At 41.9% G+C, this 20,467-nt stretch overlaps 1 protein-coding gene and 1 long non-coding RNA gene across 3 annotated transcripts; one reads left to right on the top strand and one right to left on the bottom strand.

The window, feature by feature from the left end:
* Window positions 1–698: 698 nt before the first annotated feature.
* Window positions 699–20,268, bottom strand: NSG1 (neuronal vesicle trafficking associated 1). 2 transcript variants are annotated; one of them, XM_003205927.4, is made up of 4 exons: window positions 20,071–20,253; window positions 16,492–16,608; window positions 6,652–6,762; window positions 699–1,512 (listed from the first exon to the last, which is right to left on the bottom strand). In XM_003205927.4, the coding sequence occupies exons 1-4, from the start codon at window positions 20,197–20,199 to the stop codon at window positions 1,312–1,314; spliced, it is 558 nt and encodes a 185-aa protein (XP_003205975.1). In that variant the 5' UTR covers window positions 20,200–20,253; the 3' UTR covers window positions 699–1,311. The 2 variants fall into 2 exon arrangements, with proteins under 2 accessions (XP_003205975.1, XP_010708712.1); XM_010710410.3 differs by lacking the exon at window positions 6,652–6,762 and having other exon boundaries at window positions 20,071–20,268.
* On the top strand, window positions 4,717–9,605 carry LOC109367423. Its single transcript, XR_004159699.1, has 3 exons — window positions 4,717–5,112; window positions 5,439–5,582; window positions 7,549–9,605. It is a non-coding gene; the product is annotated as an uncharacterized LOC109367423 (long non-coding RNA).
* Window positions 20,269–20,467: the final 199 nt, after the last annotated feature.

Raw genomic sequence — 20,467 nt, 5'->3', positions numbered from 1 at the left:
TAGAAGTTGTGGCATTTAAATAAAATGAAAAAGAAAGGGCATCTGCTTACCCAGATACTTCACACCCTTGTCTGTTAAATTAATGATGCCTTCTTTTGTAATGCATTTAAGATTTATAATAAAAATGAAAACATGGTTTCACACAAAGAATAGTTAAGTTTGTAATTACAATGGAACTTGAACGTGCATCCACAATACTATGTTCTTCTACATCTTTGTCCATCCCAAGCCATACATAAACAGTTCTACTCTTCACTCAGTTTCACATGGAGCTTTCCAACAGCCACTTGTGTTACTAAGATGCTACTGTTTTGATGCTCTGTGGTTAAAAAGTATCAAACCGCAAACCATACATAAACTGAAAGCTCTAATTTATAAAAAGGGTAAATGTCAATGTAATAAAAGAGAAAATTCAGATACATCACTCCCTCTGCTGTATCCAACAAATTACATAGCGGGCTACATCTACTGTGAATAGGCTTTCTGCCTTTTAAGTACGATCAAAAGATGTCATTTCTCTTTCAAACATCCTTAACTGTATATTCTTATGCTACCCTCAACATCCATCACTAGAATTGTCTGTGTTTTTCCATAGTGTCTATCTAGTTTGTGTTTCAGTGCACATCCTTACCAAGATGCTAAAGCCACAGTGGAAATGCAGTTAAATCCTGTTGACAGCAATAATAAAACATTGAGCATGCCTTCTTGCAGGGAACTTCATTATCACTTACAAATAAATAACAGTAAAGAAAACGTAAGAAAAATGCTACCTGACACTTTTTTTTTTTCCTTTCTCCATACAAGTCATTACATTATGCCCTTGACATCAGTGCTGATTATCATTTTTGCTTGAGCCAAAACTAAATACTAAACACAGCTCTCAGCTAAACAAGAGATCACTCTAGTTATGGCTGTGGTGTTTCGGTTTGCAAAATGACTAACAATAAAAAATTAATAAATAAAATATCAGTTCAGACAACAGAACACATTTTAAGGTCTAAGCCCTGAAAATCCAGAGAAGAAATCTGTCAGTATCCAATAAACTGCAAGAACATATCTGTTGTTGTTTTTTTTTAAACATTGAAAACGGTGTCAAAGCTCTAAAGCAATGCTGATACGCATCTTGTTTTATGCCCATGAATGTTCTGCAGCATGTTTTTTTGTTTTTGCAAAGCAGTATCAGCAAACAGAAGCAATTGCACCATAAACATGAGTAACCTCTAAATTATCCATAATTATATTTAATGAAAAGTTTCTTAAAGTCCCTTAGTTACCTTCAAATGACATAGTGTTAATAATTAGCTTATCACACTAAGCTGATTTCTCAGCGGCTTCAGTCTCCTGCTCAGACAGTTTCTCTTCTGACAGTACTGTCATCCACGGGGACACTGAGCGCGTGATGGTTTGCTTGGCCAGATTGTAGTGGTTTATGACTGTGTAAAATTTCCCTCGAGCATTGGAGTCTTGTTCAGAGTAGTAGTTTTCCAACCCAGCTGGAATGCATTGATTATTCTGAAAAGAAAATCCATCACTTAGATTACAAATGCAGTCCCACACATGATACATGTTTTCTCTTTTCCTTTGAGTCTAAGCAAACATTCAGTCTGTGACTCAGGATGCAACATACAGCGATTACTACAGTGTTGTCCTAATGTGTTCAAACTGTTCTTCCCTGTAATCCTTAGACCTCACACAGCATTTGCCAGAAAGGCCAATCTGTGTCTGTAGTCCAGAATAATTGAAGGACAAGAAACTTGTACGCCCCATACTTATACTCTGTGTAAGTAGTCTCTTGTTGCAGATACATTTTGCTCTTTTCTTTCTTTCTTTCTCCTTCCCACTTAGTTCCAAGTGGTCAATTTGCAATTACAGATTCTGCATTCTAGCATTAGATTAGCTTCATGCAATCCATAGTGTTTGCAGTCTGTGGGATAGAAATTAATACAAATACATCGGTGCCAAGGTATGGCCAGTTTTACAGCCTAATAAATAAGACACAAAAGGAAAACATTGTGTCCAGCTGATGTGTATACACACCCACACAAACACAGTTCTTCAGAAAGATGAAGTCAGTAGCAGGCTTTTAAAATCTATCTTTAGCTGTGGTGCTACATTATTTAATTTCCCAGAAGTTTAAGAGCACTACACAGAAACTCCTCCATGCTCAGAGCTTTGGAAAATGAACTACCTGATTTAGACAGTTAAATACTAAGTAGGGACTTTGATGTCATCTTGAAAACCAACTCTGTACAGTGGGTGGCACTGAGCAACCCTTCCTGTGATGATGCAGTAAAAGCCTATGAAGCAGCAAATCACACCGAAGGAAATAATGATTTGGACAGATCCTGTCCTGACCCCGAGTTTAGCTCCAAAAGGGTATGGGACTCCTCACAGCTCTTCTGCCACATCTGCCAGGCTGAGCACTCTTGCCTGAGATCCTCAGGGTGCTGCAGCACACTAAGATCCATACTGAGCACCTGCAGCTCACGCCAGCTCTAGGAGAAGGAATGACTGCAATTGTTTCTTTGCTGACTCATTTCAGAAGAAATGATCTTCTATGTCCAACACCAAAGACTTAAATTTGTAATACTGTAGGACAGCAGTACTGCTGTTCTCATTAAACTTGGCAAGAAAGCCTTTATACTGGAAATTTTCTGAGCAAAAACACAGAATTGTCACAGCTTTTATGACCAAACATTATCTATCTCATTTACACACATTTACTATGAATGCACACCAGTAACAACTGTTTCAAGTCATCTAGCACAAAATGGCTGAGCAAAAGATGCAGCAGAAAGTCCTACGTAAAATAAATTTTGTATCCCAAATAGTATGAAAGAACATTGCCAAAGCTATCAGCCTGTGGGTAGTCTTACAAACCCACTTACCTGATGAGTACAATACAATCTTATGGCAAACTGGAAGGAAGGCTGAAGATGAACAGTCCTCCCAGGAGTTAACAACTCATCAGTTCTAGGCTGCTTGTGTGATAGAACCTGAGATGGGCTGCCCTGTCCCTGAAGGTGCTCAGGGTCAGGCTGGATGGAGCCCTGGGCAACCTGGTCTAGTATCTGACATGGAGGTTGACAGCCCTGCCTGCAGCAGGGGGGTGTGGAGCTTCATGATCCTTGAGGTCCCTTCCAACACAAGCCATTCTATGCATGTCAGACTCGCACCAGCATTGGAAGTTAGCATTCCAACCAGGTTCACCTTATCTTTTTCTCTAACATAGCAGCCAGGGCAAAACTTGCCTTCAAGTTTTTTTTGGAAGCAGAAATATGAAGCGGGCAGGATTTAACCTGGAGAAGCAAAGATATTGGCTGTTCTGCACTTCGTGAGGCACAGAGGCTTCCCTACAATCATCATCGATCGTTCCACGTGTGTCAGCTGCAAGTCTGGGACCTACATTGCAAAAACAACTTTCGAAAGGACAACTCTGGCATAGAGCTACGTGCTGTGCACATTCACCTACATCACCATGCCATCTTCTGTTAGCATTATCCATGCTTTATCTGGGATAACTGACACGGTTTCTGATGTGATAAAATGACTAAGAAGTACTTAAACACAGACCTCTTTGTAGTGATTATTTCTCCTAGTCAGAAGATGTAGTCACAACTCTAAATATTTAAAATGGGAGAAGGAACACAATCCATTGATCTAATTAAATCTGCCAAGAAAATTCAAGCAAATGGAATATAATTATTAGTGCTGAAGACAAGCCAAGATGACTGCCAGTCTAAAAAGAAAAAAAAGTCACAGTCTTTTGTTGCTTAAAAGGAGCAATTTGCTTTTTAACAGGCAAAATGACTCAGTAATGTTATTTTTTTGTAGTCAAAACCCCACAACAGCTGACAGAAGAACCTAAAGAAATACACAGCAGAGTTCCCAAGAGTTCCCATCTTGACTGAATTTTCTGCTCCCAGGATTTCATGCTTCTAGAAAAGACAAAGCCTCCCCTTTTATTCTGCTCCTTCTTTGCTGCCCAAGGACAACTCCTTTGCTTAGCATCTCATCAAGACAAGCAATGCAACACTCAGGAGTTACTGAGCTGCAAGAACTGGTGCCGATTCTCTGCTCTGACCTTCAGCTTAAACAGAACATTCTCCCTCTCCCCTTTCCCCCACACTGGTTTCAAGTGTGAGAATTAATAACAAAGGCTGAGAGGAGAAACTGAAATATCCAGAGTGAGTTGTCAGTCTCCTGTTTCTTTCCTGGCCCTTCTATTTCAAAAGTTAGTTGTGAGTTAAGGGTTCTGATGCCAGAGAAAGTTCTGGTTGCCAGTCTGTGTTTGGCTGTATTAGGATGACTCCTTTTGTCGCCCACTGGCATCAGTGTGTCACAACAGTATGTTCTGTTTGCTGGGTCAGTATTCCAGACTTAATAGATGATGGTGTTATCTCTAATGCACGGAAGTGACTCTCTTGTACTGTCCATGGGTCTGACAGAAGGCAAGCGTCTCTGCAATGATAGGGAAGAGGAACAGATGCAGCAGGGACCCTGAAGCTCTGAAGAAGTTCCTCCAGGATCTGAATGTCCTCAGGTCCTTGAGGGCAGCTCTGGTGAGTCTCACCCTGAGCCAGAAAGAGTGCTGCTGAGGAATCCACACCACAACAGTGCTATGTCTGCATCAGCTTCAGCAAGCACAGATTTGCGGCTCAGGCAGTATGTTATACAGAGGAAAACAAGCACCTTTTTAATTACACTTACAAGCTGTGCTTGTGTAGGACAGCAAAAAGGTTGAAGACACTGAAACCTTTGGAACTGTTGTGTTTATGACAGCATCAAAGCAGAGAATCACAAATTTGACTCACGGCTGCAGCAGCTCAGCCTGTATTCAGAGACTCCCATGGTACCAGGCTTTCTGAGGCAGGAAACATCTACCCTTACCAAGCAAGTCACATCAGCATCAAAAGCCTGGTGATGCCAGGCCAGAGCGTATCACTCAGTGCACCTGAAGCACAAAGCCTGTCCACAGAGAGACTGGTCACAAGGTGATCACAGCTGGCCATAGGCTTCTGCTTCATCTCCTAGGACATCTGTGCCAAGCCATGCCAGCTGATGTTACAGACTCTCTCAAAAAAGACATGCAGGCAACAAATACAAATTCATGTAAGCACTGCTGTTCTAGGCCTGGTGTCATTTAGTAACATGTTTATGCTATAAAAAACTCTTAAGAATTCCATGTCCAAAGATGCTGTGCCTCCTGGCATTATGGTGTCAAGCATCCAGGAAACAGCCTTCACAAAACCCAACACTGGGAGAACAATAGTAAAGCAGCCCTGTTACATGCTGCACTGTAAAGCACCGGCAGTGAGGGGTTCTCCCTGATTTGGGTTTCAGACAGGATCCTGAGAAACCTGATCAGACGGTTCTTCACACACCATGCAACTGAACACAGCTCACAAAACTCTTCTCTTAAATGTTTGTGACGCTAGAAGGAAAAGGCAGAAGAAGCCAGAATGCTGCAATTCAAAGGAAGGGAAGACATGGGGAGAAAGGACACAGAAGCACAGACTGTCACTGGAATGATGATGGGAGCACATAACTGACCGTGCCTGTCAAATCAGGATCACATCAAGGTAGGCTCTGTAGGAACATACAGTCCATATTCCAAATAGCTCAAAGAGAACGCGTAGAACAAAAGGCTGTCATCCCTTGAGACAGGAGCAGAGACACGTTTCAGAACTTGTCTGAGACAACTCAAAAAATACAGCAGAACCAAGACCTGTGTCCCAAGTTACTGTCGAATGTTCTAAGCACCATATCTCATCTTTGAGCCAAGGGAAAACTGAATCAAAACTGAACAGGACTGTCAGGAGCACTGAAGCAGCCATTCTTTCTTACATCATTTTGAAAATCATTCCTGCCTTATTCATGTAGGTGACTAAGTAATCTTAATTAGAGGGAAGAATGCCATAATCACTGCTGCTTTTCTTAACTCATGACACCTGAGTTCAACCCTGTTACATCTCTCAACAGACAGAAATCAACACTACCTTTTGGACTTCTAGCTCATGTCACAGCTGAGAAGCCAGCACTACCACCTCGTAAGAATTAAGTGAGCCCCAGCCTCTCTTTCACTTAGCAGAAGTATTTTTTCCAATAAATGTATTTTCCCTTTTTTGGCATCCCTTCTGGCCTGTGGCAGCAGGGCTCAGAGGTCTCTGTTCTAGAACAAGGAGTTCTTTCTATAAAAATAAGGTAACTGCTACTCTTAATGAGACCATCACTTCAGTCTTTCTTTGATATATATTCCAGAGTCTTTTCCTCCAGGTCTTTAGATTTATCGTTCTCCTTTCCTATGACACAAGAATTTGGAGAAACATGCAACATCTAATTGTATGACCCAATGAATGCTTTGCTCAAACAGCTGCAGATGAAGGAAGTCTGAAGGGCACCAGTGTTGATGTTTTTGCAATGTTTACAAAAGAAAAAATAACAAGTGTGTGAAATCTGTGTGGTAGTCACAACCTCCATTACAAATTAAGCAGAAAGAAACACAGCTAAAAGCACTCTAACCTTTGGAAACAGCTATGACTTTCCAAGCAATGCAGCATGACTTCACAAAGGCTATGCACAAAACAGCACAGATTATATTACAATATTACATACTCTCCCCTATTTTTCTACAATGTGTGCACAATTTACCTTGAAAACAAATCCTTCTGGACAGGTATGATCATACTTGTAAACCTTGTAGACTACCAGAAATACAACACAAGTTAAGAATGCAAGGGCGAAAAGGACCAGCACAGTTACCTGCAAAGAGAAACACAACATGCTCATGTTAGTAATGCACTGCTTAACACACTGCTGTTACTGTAGGCAGCAAAAGCCAGCTACGAATGCATTTTACAGGAAAAATCAAGCAAAGGCTAAAAACAGCTACTTAATCATGGAGGGAGAAGAGGAAAGGAGTATGAGTGCTTCCACCTCCCGCTTCTCGCAGATGAAGGCAGGTGATGCACATACAGTGGCCCAGTGCCTCTGTGCTACCAGGCTTTTTCAGATGCTTTTCTTTTCAGTGCACACAGGAGGGCAGAAAGACTCACTGGGATGTTTTAGGTGTGCTGATTTTTTTTAGTATTTGGATAATGGAAATGTAAATCTAGTTTATGTCAGCTGATAAGCACGTTGGTTTTCCTCATACCTGCCGAAGAATGGAGTCAGATGCCAAAATGTTAACACAGGTGGCATCCAAATAATACAAAGATGGCTTTAGCAAGGCAAGGAGAAAGCAATGTCTGCCCACTATTGTTAGATAAGAGTTTGTTGCACCTGCTGTGAATGTATGGATACCAGTAGTCCACATGTAAACCAATCAATACTCCTTCAGACATCTTGTTTGAACCAGTACTGCTTCACCACACAATGACTGCACAGGAGTCACTTCCAGACCCGTAAGGAATACACCATGTTCAGCACGGGGCTGCCTTGACAAGTTCAGGTACAACTGTTCTACAGATCGATGCATTGCAGATTGCGCTGTGTGTGTGGCATTGACTTCACCATGTCCTTAAGTACCTCTCTTGTCCTGAATTTTAGCTGCAGTAAAAAACGGGATACCTGAAATTGAATCTGAAATCAGCATCACTGCATCACTGCCAAGCTAACATTACCCAGGATTAAGCTGTGAGCAGCTGGAGACCAGGCAGCCTTTTAGGTGAGATGGGAGACGCAACCTGAGGGGTGTGTGAGCTGAGCAAAGAGCACTGGTTACCTGGGGGAATGTCCCAGATGTCTGTCTTTATTACTCTAAAACCTCTACTGACACAGAAATGAGTAGCTTCTGGAAATCACAGGAAGAGCAGAATAAGAGAGTGGGTGAGAAGCCAACATGTGTCACAGCATATAAATAAATAGAAACAAACTTATGTGATTAATGAATCAAAACAATGTACAGTGTTATCTAAATTTTAAAAAACCAGAAGTAATAACCTGGTACTTCCAAAAACCACTAAAAATTACAGCTTTGTCTCTTGGCGAAAAAATAAAAATACAAAACAACCACACCTTCCCTTTCTGATAAGCCTAGGGTGCTGAAGGACTCAGATGAAATTTTATGGATTTGTCATCCTAAGAAAGGTAACTTCACCATGGACAGACAACAGGGAGAGCAACATTTCCTGGCTGAAACAAGGCTGGGAAGTAGCATGCTGCTGAAGCTAAGGATTTTTGATAGAAAGTAAAGAAAAAAAAAATGTAATAAAAGGAGGGCCAGAGGGGAGGGCAGGGAGAACCACAGATCAAAAAGCAAATTAGCAGAATAAATGTAAATATTAACATAACAATGCCAATCTAAATGAGACGCAGAGCAAATGACCTCTCTGATTAATAACAACATCTTCAGTTTCTCAGAACAGACGCTGAATTAAAAGAAAAATCATATTCTTAGTCACCCTCTGAAAACCACAAACTGACATCAGTTTTCAAATCCAATTAGCCATAAGTTTGTTACTTATGGACAGATAGCTCTGCCTTGCCAACTTCACATTTCCAGCCATGGCTCAGGGTACTATGCGTGAATCCAAAAGAAGCACATCTTCCTTTCTGGTCATCTTCTGTGGCACAGTTCAGTAACAACCCCTCTCCCCTCACACCTGGCAGCCCTGCCAAGCCATGCCCTACTTTGGCCCTTCCCATGTGTTTTATCATGCCTCTCCCTTTTTCCTTCTACAGCTGTTTGCAGCCCCTTCCTGTGCACCCCCAGCCATCCCACAATGAACACCCACGTTGCCCAGCCCAAGCTGCAGGCTTGGGATCACTCACCTCCCAGCCTACAACCCACTGGCACTAAGGATGTGTGGCACTGTCCCACTCACTCTGATGATCACTGCTCTTTCCCTTAGAAAATGACACAGAGAAGAAAGGGTAAAGAGAAAACAAAATTCCAGTGGGATTATTGCCAAGGCCTCCAAGCCCTCCAAGATGCATTCCACACAGCCTTCAAGAAAGCCTGTTCTCTGTAGAACAGCTCTGTGACACGAAACACAGACATCAAAAGAAGAATTGCTGTGGTACAGACTGGTTCAGCTCACAGCCATCACAGCCACAGACAGGAGTAAACAGTTTCCTAATGTTATTAATTTTGGTATTAGCATGTAAATTTTTACTCTCATTATCCCCAATAATTTGCAATCAGACTCCATTTGCAAATCCCTAATCAAGTAAGCTCTTGACTCCTTCCTAACCACCCATCGGGATACAAGTAATGTGTACTTCAGTAAAGGACAGCTGCACGTGCCTATGACATGGATAGAAATCCATCACTGGATTCCAAGATGATCCCTAGCACCTGTTTATCCAATTCACTTCTCTCCTGTAAAATCCCTCTCTTCCTCCTACTAGCTGTTTCCCTTCACTCATTGCCCACAAAGATGATCCACAGCCCAGCCAGACTGCTGCTTTTCCTTGCCAGTCACCCAGCAGAGCCCACCTCCCACCTCACCTCCCCGTTCCCTTTCACAAGTGAAAGCACAGAAAGAGAGCAGCCAACAAGCCGCTCTTTAGACCATAAGCCTGACCAAAGCTGACACACACTGATTTCTTCCACAGCAAATCTGTGTACTCACCACAACCTAATGCACAGTTATATCCTTCCTCCTGCGGGGGCACTGGCAGCAACCCACCCTCACCTTCTGTTCCAGGGAGGAGAGGTTACCATCCACACAGAACCACTCCCTCTTTCTTTCAGCTGCATCTCTTCTGCCTGTGGCAGCCAGCTGGCGGAGTGCAGAACCCATAAAGCGGGAGCAGAAGACCTCCAAATTACTGTGATCCTTCACTGCCACATACATCGTGCAGAACACCAAGGTCTCTGTCACACTATATGGGTGACAGGCTTTTAAAATAACTAGAAGGAAGTAGAAACAAGTGTTTCTTTCAACGAGTGATGCGAAGAGTAGCCTTGTTTTCATCTCAAGAGTGCCCTTTAAGGTTAATTTTGAGGAGATCTGGCAGCAAAACCAAGTGAGCACAACAGATGACAAGATATTATGTACGTAGCAGATTTTTGAATAGATTATAAGTGAAGAGCAGAAGAAGGACAACGTCTAGCCAGAAGCCATTACAGTAATCGAAATGAGAGATGACTAATGAATGAACTAAGTGTACCTACAACAACAACAACAAAAAAAACAACACAGCAAAACTCCCTATCTTCTGACCGTAAGCATTTAGCCCACCAAATGAAGTTCAGCAGATCTGACAACCACACCAACATGCACACAGCTACCGGTAAGGCCTTATCATAAGGGTCTGCTAGATCTTCCCAGTCAGTCTGTCCTCCTCTGCTACAGCTACTACACTGCTACAGCTGCTACACTTTAAGCTGTGTTTCCTTCTCCGCTTGGCAGTTACAATCTCCTCCCTCGTTCCACCAGCCTTTACTGTGCTCCCTTTTTAATCAAACCAGAATGCATCAACTGCACCAACTGTGCTGGTTTGCCTCAGATCCTTTCTGACTCCAGGCCCTTTCTGAATAAGGAGCTTCAAGACATGTACAGTTCTGTCTGTTTTGCTCCTCTTACCTCTCTCCTTCCGTTCAGCCTGTACCCCACTGTCCCCTCTTGATGCCAACAGGCCATAACCTGCACACACTTCTGCACATCTCCTCTTCTTGCCTGAATCTTTGTCATTAATCCACTCTCACTGTGCTTGTTTGCACTGTCTTCTTTTCCACCATGCTTTCAGAAAGCACACAAACCCAGCTAGGAGCACTGCCATTATTACGAGAAGGGGAACTAAAGTAGAATGTACAACACGTGCAGTCATTTTCACTGCTCAGTCTGTAGCACTCAGTCACACCTCATCTCTGTTCTACATCTATGCATTGCCTATTCCACTTGCAGCCTCCTAGGAATAAGCTTTCATTGCTGGCTTGTCTCTAGGCACACACTTGGTGCTAGCACCAAACACAGTGAGTGAGGACATGCACCTTTCATCTCAAGTGATTTAGAACCAATTCATGTTTTGCTCACCAATGAAATACAGAGCCCTCTGGGATGAAATACAACAACTCTGTGTAACCATTTAGGGCAGGAAATTAAGATTACTGCTATCCAATTTAAACTACAAGAGAATTTTAGGTAGGCAGACTGTAATTACAATAGATTATGTCTGACTACATCCTACAGACTAAAATTCATAAAACATCATGCTTACTTCCCTGCAAATGGCTGTGACCTCCATTTCACCTCTCTCCACTAAAATCCTGCCTCTCCAGCATATGACGCACTCTACCTGCATGCAAGAGAATGTTGAAGGCAGCTCTCCATTTCCCAAAATGTTTTTGCTTTCCCAAAATGACTTTCCTTGCTATTACCTGCGCCCATCCCTAGAAGTTTACATGAAAGATATCTGAAACCATGCATGTAAGGAATAGGAATCGTGAAGTTTGAGGAAAAAAAGGACACTCACATTCATTTACAGAGCAGTCCAGATTGCACAGAACAATTTGGTACAACTTCCCATTCCCACTACAGGACTATACCTTAAATACACAATATGGCTGGTGACACAAAAGGCAGCCAGGTGCCTGCTTTCAAAGGGATATTTCTAACAGAACAGGTCATATTTAGCTGCATGACTGGTATCTGTCTCAAAAAGGATGACAGAATGCAACAGAAAATGAAGAAATCAAAAGACAGCTCAAGGAGGCAGAGGAAGAGAACTGGCATGGATGCTTGCCTGGAGATGACTGAGAGAAGCAGCAAGAAAGACAAATAGATTCATGGAGGGAAGTAACTGAAAAGAAACTACATATATAGAAACAAAGAGTGACTTGGGTTGGAAGGGAAAGATCACTTAATTCCAACCCAGTGCTTCTTAGCAGCGATGGTGCAAGACAACAGAGCCATTGTGAAGGGAACTGATTAATGAAACCTGAGGGAGATGCTGTTAAAGAAAACCAAATAACAAAGCAGCAGCCTCCAGAGTCTAAGCAACACTGTGGCTTAACACGACTGCTCGTGGCGACATCCCATCATCCTCCATCACACAGACACCACGTATTAGGCTGAGAACTAGGGAGACTTGTGCCCCTGAAGTTAGAGCCTTGCTACCTTACCATACAGACCTGGAATGGATTACCAGGGCCAAGAGAGGGGCTGGAAAAGTTGCACAGCCTTTCCTTACATGCAGCAAGTGTTAACATCTAGAGAGACCCAAAGGGTCTTTTGCCAGCAGTATCTCAGACACTTGGTTCTGCTCCAAGACAAGGATTTCTAGTGGGATTCAACAGCATAGGGCACCTGGCTCAGCAGGGGAGCTGCTGTTGGGTATTACCCACTTCTCTTAAGTCTGACAGCTCTGACTGTAAAAATAAATTCTGCTAGCCAATAATTTAGCAGTATTGTCTGTGTCCTATCATAGAATTATCAGGAATTAAAAAATGGAATAAAGACAGTCACAATACATTGCCTTTATTCTCATTGTTAAAAAAAAAAAAAATGGTAGTTACACTGAAAGAAGAATATATATTTTTTTGTCTTGATATTTTTTTATTGCTCTGAAGCAATAAAAGGAAAAATTCAAAGTCTGCCAAGCTGTTATAGCAGTGAGCAACTCTTCAATCCTGTGAGTAGCTCTAGAGAAGAAAAGAGCACTACGCCAGGCAGTAAGCACCTGTCATCCTTCCAGCACTGAGTGACAGACACAGCACTGCTTAAGGAAGTGCTCCTGTACAGGAATCAGCCAACATCTCATGCATTTAGCAGATTTTTAAGTGGATACAAAGAGTCACTCAGGACATAAAGTGATCACACAGACTGACAAAGAAGTATTCTCTGTGTGTCCAATTGTTTTTACATTAAGAATAATTACTAAGAAAAACAAGTCAAAAAGGCTTGAGGCAGAAATCTGTTTTAAAAGATGGCCCTTTGAGAAAGATCAGTCATGGAATATTTAAATTCATGTTATGTTATGTACTTTTTTTCTTTTTTTTTTTTAAATTAAAATAACCAGATAAAACTGAGAACACTGATTTTGAATATCTTGATTTCTCTTCCATAACCTCACGCTTGCTACTCAACAGTACATGGCTTTCCTGGTGTGGTCTTACCTCAGAAGTAAGCTCCAGACTTTGGCTCTGCAGCTACATATACATACAGATGTCAATAATGAAGCCTGAAGAACTGATTTACCTTTGTACGAATCAAATGGCTTAATGCATACCACAGCTTGGGTTAACCTAAGGGCTTTAAATTTATTGGGAAACAAATGCTTTCAAGATACTTTGAGTGTTCTTTATTTAGGTTTCCGCAAAGACAGAAAAAATCTCTCCTTCTTCAATACAATGGACAGTTTTTGAAATGGATGTGCTTGTGTGCAGCAGTCAGTTGTCAGCTCCCAACAAGAACACACATCTCACTGCAGGACTCAACTGGAGTTTGGAAGAATGCAATGGAGGCAAAGGTTCAGCCTTGGCTGACTGACGCCATCCGTTTGTGCCTCTAACAGCTTCCTCCTGTATGCTGATTCATAAGGCTCCTTTGAAATGACATTTCCAGCCATGTTGTTCTGTTCTGTACAGCAGACAATTTACAGGAGAGGAAAACCTGCCTTGTTCAAAGCAAAGGACTGGCTCCCCCAATTACTCTACGCTGTTCAAAAGAACAGACGAGAGACTTATTTCTCAATGAAAAATAAAATCTCCAGTAAGAATGCCATCTCCCTTGGTGTGGTTACTGCCATAAAACTGAATTACAGCAATCTCAGAATCAGGAAGCCTTCCCATTCTTATGGCAGATTCTGATTTGAATTCAGAATGTGGCTTCGTACAGGAAAATTATACTTGCAGTTTTCTTTGTAAACATTCTCAGCTCTGTTGTAATAACTGTGGTAATGTGGATTGAATGCAGAAAATACATATTATAATTGCATATTCACCCAGCTGCTAAAACAACAAACGATCTACATGACATATGTACATGCTGGAGTGGCTTCATTTGTTACAATGTGTAATTTCTCAAGAAGCTCAGCTTTAGATGATCTGCACTGCTGAATCCCAAAAACACAATCTGCTCTGTCCTTACTTAAGGACTACATCTTGGAATACACATGTGAAATATTAGCAAAGACAACTGACTGCCTTTATTTTAGCAGATTTGAGCCGTGTCTTGTGGCAAATGCATCAGCAGTGCACAGTATTAAAGTCATTAAAACAGCATCTGAAGCTTTCTTCCACGAGCACGAGCCAAAGTCAATATCTTACCAGTTAAATAATGCATTTCATAATTATAGCAAATATTTAATTTTCAAACAAATATCCTTTTGCTCTCTCAGAATCAACAGCAGCAGTTAACACAACGGTTCACAATTAATAAGGACCCAGGAGGAAAAAAAACAAAAACCTCACACAATCAGTACTTTCCATCTACATACTTATAAAATGGCATCAATTATTCATGAAATATTTACTACTGGGAATGGTGAATATGACAATCGTCCCTGGAGAAGAACCAGTCAGTCCTCTTTAAAGTGATGCAGGCAGCACAATTCAATTCTAAAAATGCTACATAGAGATTAAGGGACATTTTTAGGTCCCGAATATTCTGCGTGAAAATATTGTTTTCAACTACCTGAGCCTCAATTTTTCTAATCGATCAGCCCCCACACCCTCCTTTAAAAGCAGACTTACAGCCAGCATGAATCATCCTGCAATTCCCAAGAGATACAAAATCTTACTGAAACCTCTCTCTGATGCAGTAGTTACCTAGCAGCAAAGCCTAGCAACCCTGTAGTATGAGATTAATCCCAGAGTGATCATCATGAAGTAGTATCTAAAAGACATTTTCCTTTAAGTATGCCATCCAAAGGTATATAAAAACGCAACATAAAAATGCTCAGGCTTCTGACTCTTCAAATACACAAATTAGAAAAGACTACCCAACAGCATGACAAGATATTTATTTGCTGTTCAGTGAGGTCTTACTTGTTCAGCACTCCCAACAAAGACAGAAAGAACCCAGATCTACAGAGAAACACGTACAATGTTTAGATACAGCTAAGATATTCAAAATCCTCCCTTATCTACAATTTAATGCTCGACAGATGAAAACCCTCACAGTCCCTGCAGCTAGCAGAGAAATGAAAAATTCTGCAGACAGTGGTTCTGCTCAATTGCTTGGAACTGAAGTGCTAGCAGGACACTCAAATCCAACACATTCCCCTCTCTCCTCTACTACAAAGCGGTATGCATTTCCAGATCACATTAGTCTGATCAGGACGCGTTCAGAAGATAGCCACACACATCCTATTTGTTCTGAGCTGCCCATCTGCACCTTACCCAACCATACAGCATGTATCATCCCCTAACGGGATAGGGATTGCTCTCAGTGACTGGTGGTGAGGCCCTGGCACAGGCTGCCCAGAGAACCTGTGGGAGATGTTCAAGGCCAAGTTGGATGGAACCTTGGGCAGCCTGACCTGGTGGGGGGCAGCAGAATGGGTTGGAACTATACCATCTTTAAGGTCCCTTCCAACCCAAGGCATTCTGTGAATGGAAAGGAATATCAGGAGAACTGACATCTTTACTAAAACCTTCTATTTTTCTTCAGACTAAACTGAAGGCTTTCCAAGCGTATCTCTACCTGCACTGAATAGTGCGGTCGCCTGCTGTTTGAAAATGCTTTGGTGTCCTTGGGTAATATGCTAAATTAACAGCACTGGAAAACTAGTCTTCTTTCATTAAGAAAATTGACAGGAAAACGTGAGCTGAAGCGCTAACTTTCCCGCTTCATTTTACTTGTACAGCACAAGAAAAGCTGACCTCCAGTGAGAAGTGGGATTGGCAATACAATCAGTTTGTATCAGTTTGGCATCAGTTAAGCTCTCAGCTTTCCTCTAGAACTACCAAAAGGAATAAGAAGGGTGCGGACACAAATGAATAAATGTGAGTCAGATTCCCACTGCTCTGCCATCTCCCAGTGATTGTCATCATCAACCTGCATGATACAGCTGGACCACAACATCGATAGCAAAGAGCTCTGTACGCATCCTTAAGTTGCCAAGTCATATATCTTACTATAAGAAATACTTAATGGACAATGATAGTGCTTTTAGGAGAATGGTTAGGCTACAGAGAAAAGTAGTAAGCCAACAAGGAAACATACACTCTTGTGGTTCTTACCCTTCAACAGGAGCTTTGTCCATGCTGTAAGCCATACCTATGCATGCCCCAAACAGATCCCAGTCAGCCTCACTGTCAAACACACACACTGATAGCACTGACCACAGGCCTGACTGCCAGGAAGGGTTAGAACCAGTAATACTGCAGGGCTTCCTTCTGCTCCCAAATGTTAAATATCCATTGGATATATATATTATTATATATGTAACTATTTTATCACTGAATTCCTTTTTCTCTTTTCCAGTTATGTTCCAAACAGCCACTCTGTTACAAGCACTCTTGACTACAATCAGCAATTGATTTTAAGCATTTCTTGGAGCAGAACTGAGTCACTAACATATTTAGCTTGAATTGCTTACCTTAAATCTTTCTGAAACCCCTTCAGTGATGCTGATTGTGAATTCAGCTATTTTTGGAGTACGGAATTTTCCTTTCTTGCGATCAGGTTCATATTCTGTTTTCGTTTTGACCACAACCTTTAGAACAAGTAAAAAAATACATATATCAAAAAGCTGTCAGTACCTTATGAGCACATCTTCAGGTGCACCTGCCAGGTTTGGAATAGCATGAAACAAGCCACGGGAATCTTATTTTACTCTCTTATTTGGTGACAAGCACATTTAGCACAACACTGTTTGGTTTTTTTTTTTCCTCCCCCATTTTGTGCAATTCTCCTATGGAGGCTTCAAGTTGTTAGTTATTTCTGTCTCCTTCTTCATAGTAATCAACAAAATTTTCTCAAAAAAATTGTGATGGATCTAAAGGAAGACTTGCTATGCAACACTTCCAGGAATGTTCAGTTTTTCAGCTGTTCCATTATTGTGCTGCAAGCACTTAGTTAGTTCAAATCCAGATCACAAAACTTCCAGACTGTTCAAAGCGGGAAACAGCCATCTCCATTTGTTTCAGAAGTATGTTCCACAGCCATGTTCTCCAACAGCACGATTCTGAACTTCAGAAAGTGGAATGACTGACCTAGCTAGCTGCAATCTGGTATGTGCCAGACAAAAGCTTTTGGTACTGTAAAATTTAACATCTCAGATAACTTAAGTTACTAGCAGCAAGGAACACACAAATCCTTACGTGATAACAAGATTTCTCAAAATGCCCAAGGCTCTTTAATTTCAGTTTATTCCTTGCTATGAGCTACTTCCCCAAATTATCATTGAGCATCTTACCTGTATTCCAAAAATACTTGTGTCAGTTGTACCTCAAATACTCTCCTAGGCATTCTCATCGTACAGAATTTTCATACACCTAACCTACTTGCCTCATTTCTTTTCTTCTACAATTTTTCAGGATCTATTTTTCAAAGCATCTCAAACAAAACAGGCAATTTAATGTACTGGCAGCTCTGTTATGGTTTGGCCAATTTTCTCTACCGTTCCAAAGAACAAATATTGAGACTTCACACTTTCAGATTTTTAGAACCAGATGCTGTCTTTGGAGCAGCCCATGTTATCAGTGGCAACTATTCATAAATTAAGACTGTAATGAGTTGTGATAAATTAAGATAGACTTACAGGTAGCCAGTTACTGAAATTAAACCTTTGGGTTCTCCTTTGCGTGACTGTAGCACAAAGCCTATTAGATACTTTTATAAAAGCACACAGACATAGAACACAGGGAAAAGAGTTTCTAAATCTATTTTGAGCTATAATTAATAAGATAATTATAACTATGTTACTTTTCAATTACCCCGCAGCTTCATGGAAGCAAACGGTCTGGAACATCTTTTTAAGATTATACTTCTTCCCCTTTATGTTGCATAATTCTCAGGCAACTCAAGTCACTTTCAGCTGACACTGAACACAGAGTTCTATCTGCTTGGTTATGTAATGTCTTCTTTTGTTTAACATACCTAAATATGAATTTAAATCAGTTCATCCGTTTAATTTAGAAGCTGTCAAAACCATCAAATTCTTGGCACTACAGCCACTACTACCCAAGAAGTTATGCTTCACTGCCATACCAGAGCCTTGTAAGTGAATAATAAGCATAGGTATATGAAGGACGTACTCCGTTATACATGGGAGTCTTCATACTTCAGAATTTGACCCATTTGTCAATCTTGACAACCCTTCTGCTGTTTTTCACATCAACTACTCTACTACTGCCTTTGTGTCTGTAGCAGCCAGGAAGGACACACTGACACGACTAACCATGTCACAGAAGGAAGCCAGGGAGACCAATAAATGCATGCTTCTACTTTTCCTCGTTGTTTGCAAAATGAAATGAAAGCTATCATACCAATAGACAATGGAAAGTGCAGAGGAGCCAACTGAATGTTTCTTTAAGTTTCAAGCTGAAGTGTATGTTTGCTGATGTTGAAGGCAAATCTTGTGGAGGCAGGAGGAGCTCTGCCTGCTCTCAGCAGGTGCAGATGGGAGGCATGGAGTCTCCCATGTTTGCCACAGCTCCACTCAAGGTAAACGTATTATCCCACCTGGTCCCAACGCAGCTTTCTGCTTAACGGCACAGTAACACAACAGATTCCTCTGGATGCTGCTTTTGGTAATCAGTTCTATGCAGTCACCAGTTGGCAAGCATATCAGACACAGTCAGACTTAACTTGTTTGAAAGCCTTAGGGTGCAATTTTGTCCTCGGTTAGAAGATTTACACCCATGTAACGAAGGACAGAAAATGGGCCCTAAGGCTCTGTAACAGCTGTTATGGCTTATTGTATTTATGCCTGCCAACTGGTCACCACACACAGCACAACGATGCTGATAGGAATTAAAATGGAGGTCATAAACGTGTTTGTGTAGCCTACGAGCAATACTCTTCTGAGGCAGGCTTTAAAAGCTGAAATGCTTTACCCTGAGGTAGGATTATGTGATTTTTTTTTTTATTCTTAACTATGAGGAGCACATACCCATCACTTTATCTAAAAGGAGAACTGAGCTCTTGGAGGACACAATGCCAAAACAAAAATCAGAAGGAACATATTACCAGTCATTTTCCAGTTAAATCTTGGATTTAAAAAACAAGCTGACAAAAAACACAACGCTTTTTTTTTGCCAGATGCATGTGAAAAACAGTCCAGCAAGTCTCTTACTGAAATACCTGAAAAAGTATCCTACCACTGTATGCCCCACCCATAACAACTCTTACTGAAACATCTGAGTGAAATGAATATATTTATGGACTGCTGTCATATTCCTGAATCCCTGGCACTCAAGCCATGAGATGAGGAATGTGGATACATGCTTCCCTTCCAACCTGTGAGCAGCACCTCAAGCAGTCCTTTCCAGCCACAGAGTACCTACATCACCCTCCATTTAGAGATCCGGGGCCAAATAAGTTGCTAAACTGATCTAGTACTTGATCTAGCCATGGACAACCCTATCCACAGTGGAGGGATTGGAACCAGATGACCTCTGAGGTCCCTCCCAACCCAAGCCATTGTATGATTCTCATAGGAAGCTCAGTGATCTACTCTCATCCCAGTGCTTCAGGCTGTGCGGGGCTGGTGGAAGTTCTACCAAAGCACAAAGGGAACATGGAAGTTCTCCATGGCCAGTCTGCCTATGTACATGCTACTGAGAGACAAAGCCATGTTCACAGCCCACCAGGAGGGCTTTTCAGAGAAAATTCCCTTCCCATCACAGAGTGCACAGCACCTTCCACATACTAACGAGTCAGACAGCGAGAAGGGATGAAACAATACAGCACAGAACACCTCGCATTTGTCTGCTCCTGCATTTCATACAAAAACACAAACACCTCACAAACGCTCACATTCCCCACTACGTTTCAATGCAAATCACCACTGCTGGGTAGCCGGTAGCTCCACTGCTCCCCAGAGGGGCTGACACTGCTCAGAACACAGCGTACTGCTCGGTGCTCCGAGCCACTTGTCACACATAACCCATTCTTTGTTGTTTGCCCAGGATTTGGGTGTGATTCTCCAGGGTGGAAGCTGAAGGCACCGTACCTTGTCGGGAGGCGGGAACTGGAGCTGATTGACGTCCAGGGGTGTGATCAGGGGGATGGTGTCGAAGCCATCCTCCAGAAGGGGCTGCTTTGTGCTCTTCTCGCTGAAATTATTCCCCAGTTTCACCATTCTTCCAGGAATGAGGGGTTTTCTGCAAGCAGACACACATACATACAGAGAAAAACGACACAGCGGAGCGGTTTGTCAGCGAGCCGGGCTGCACCAGCCCCTTCCACAGGCGACACACACACACACACAGGCTGGTCTCCGCGACTTGAGCACGTCTCAGTACGTGAGAATTACGACCATCGCTTAAAATAAATAAATAAATAAATAAACAGCACACAGCCACCGCGGCGCGTTATCATGATCCCGGCGACCGCGGTGCGGCATCGCC

Source organism: Meleagris gallopavo, chromosome 4 (assembly GCF_000146605.3).
Source record: "Meleagris gallopavo isolate NT-WF06-2002-E0010 breed Aviagen turkey brand Nicholas breeding stock chromosome 4, Turkey_5.1, whole genome shotgun sequence".
Lineage (NCBI taxonomy): Eukaryota > Metazoa > Chordata > Aves > Galliformes > Phasianidae > Meleagris > Meleagris gallopavo.
This window is presented reverse-complemented; position numbering and strand designations above follow the sequence as displayed.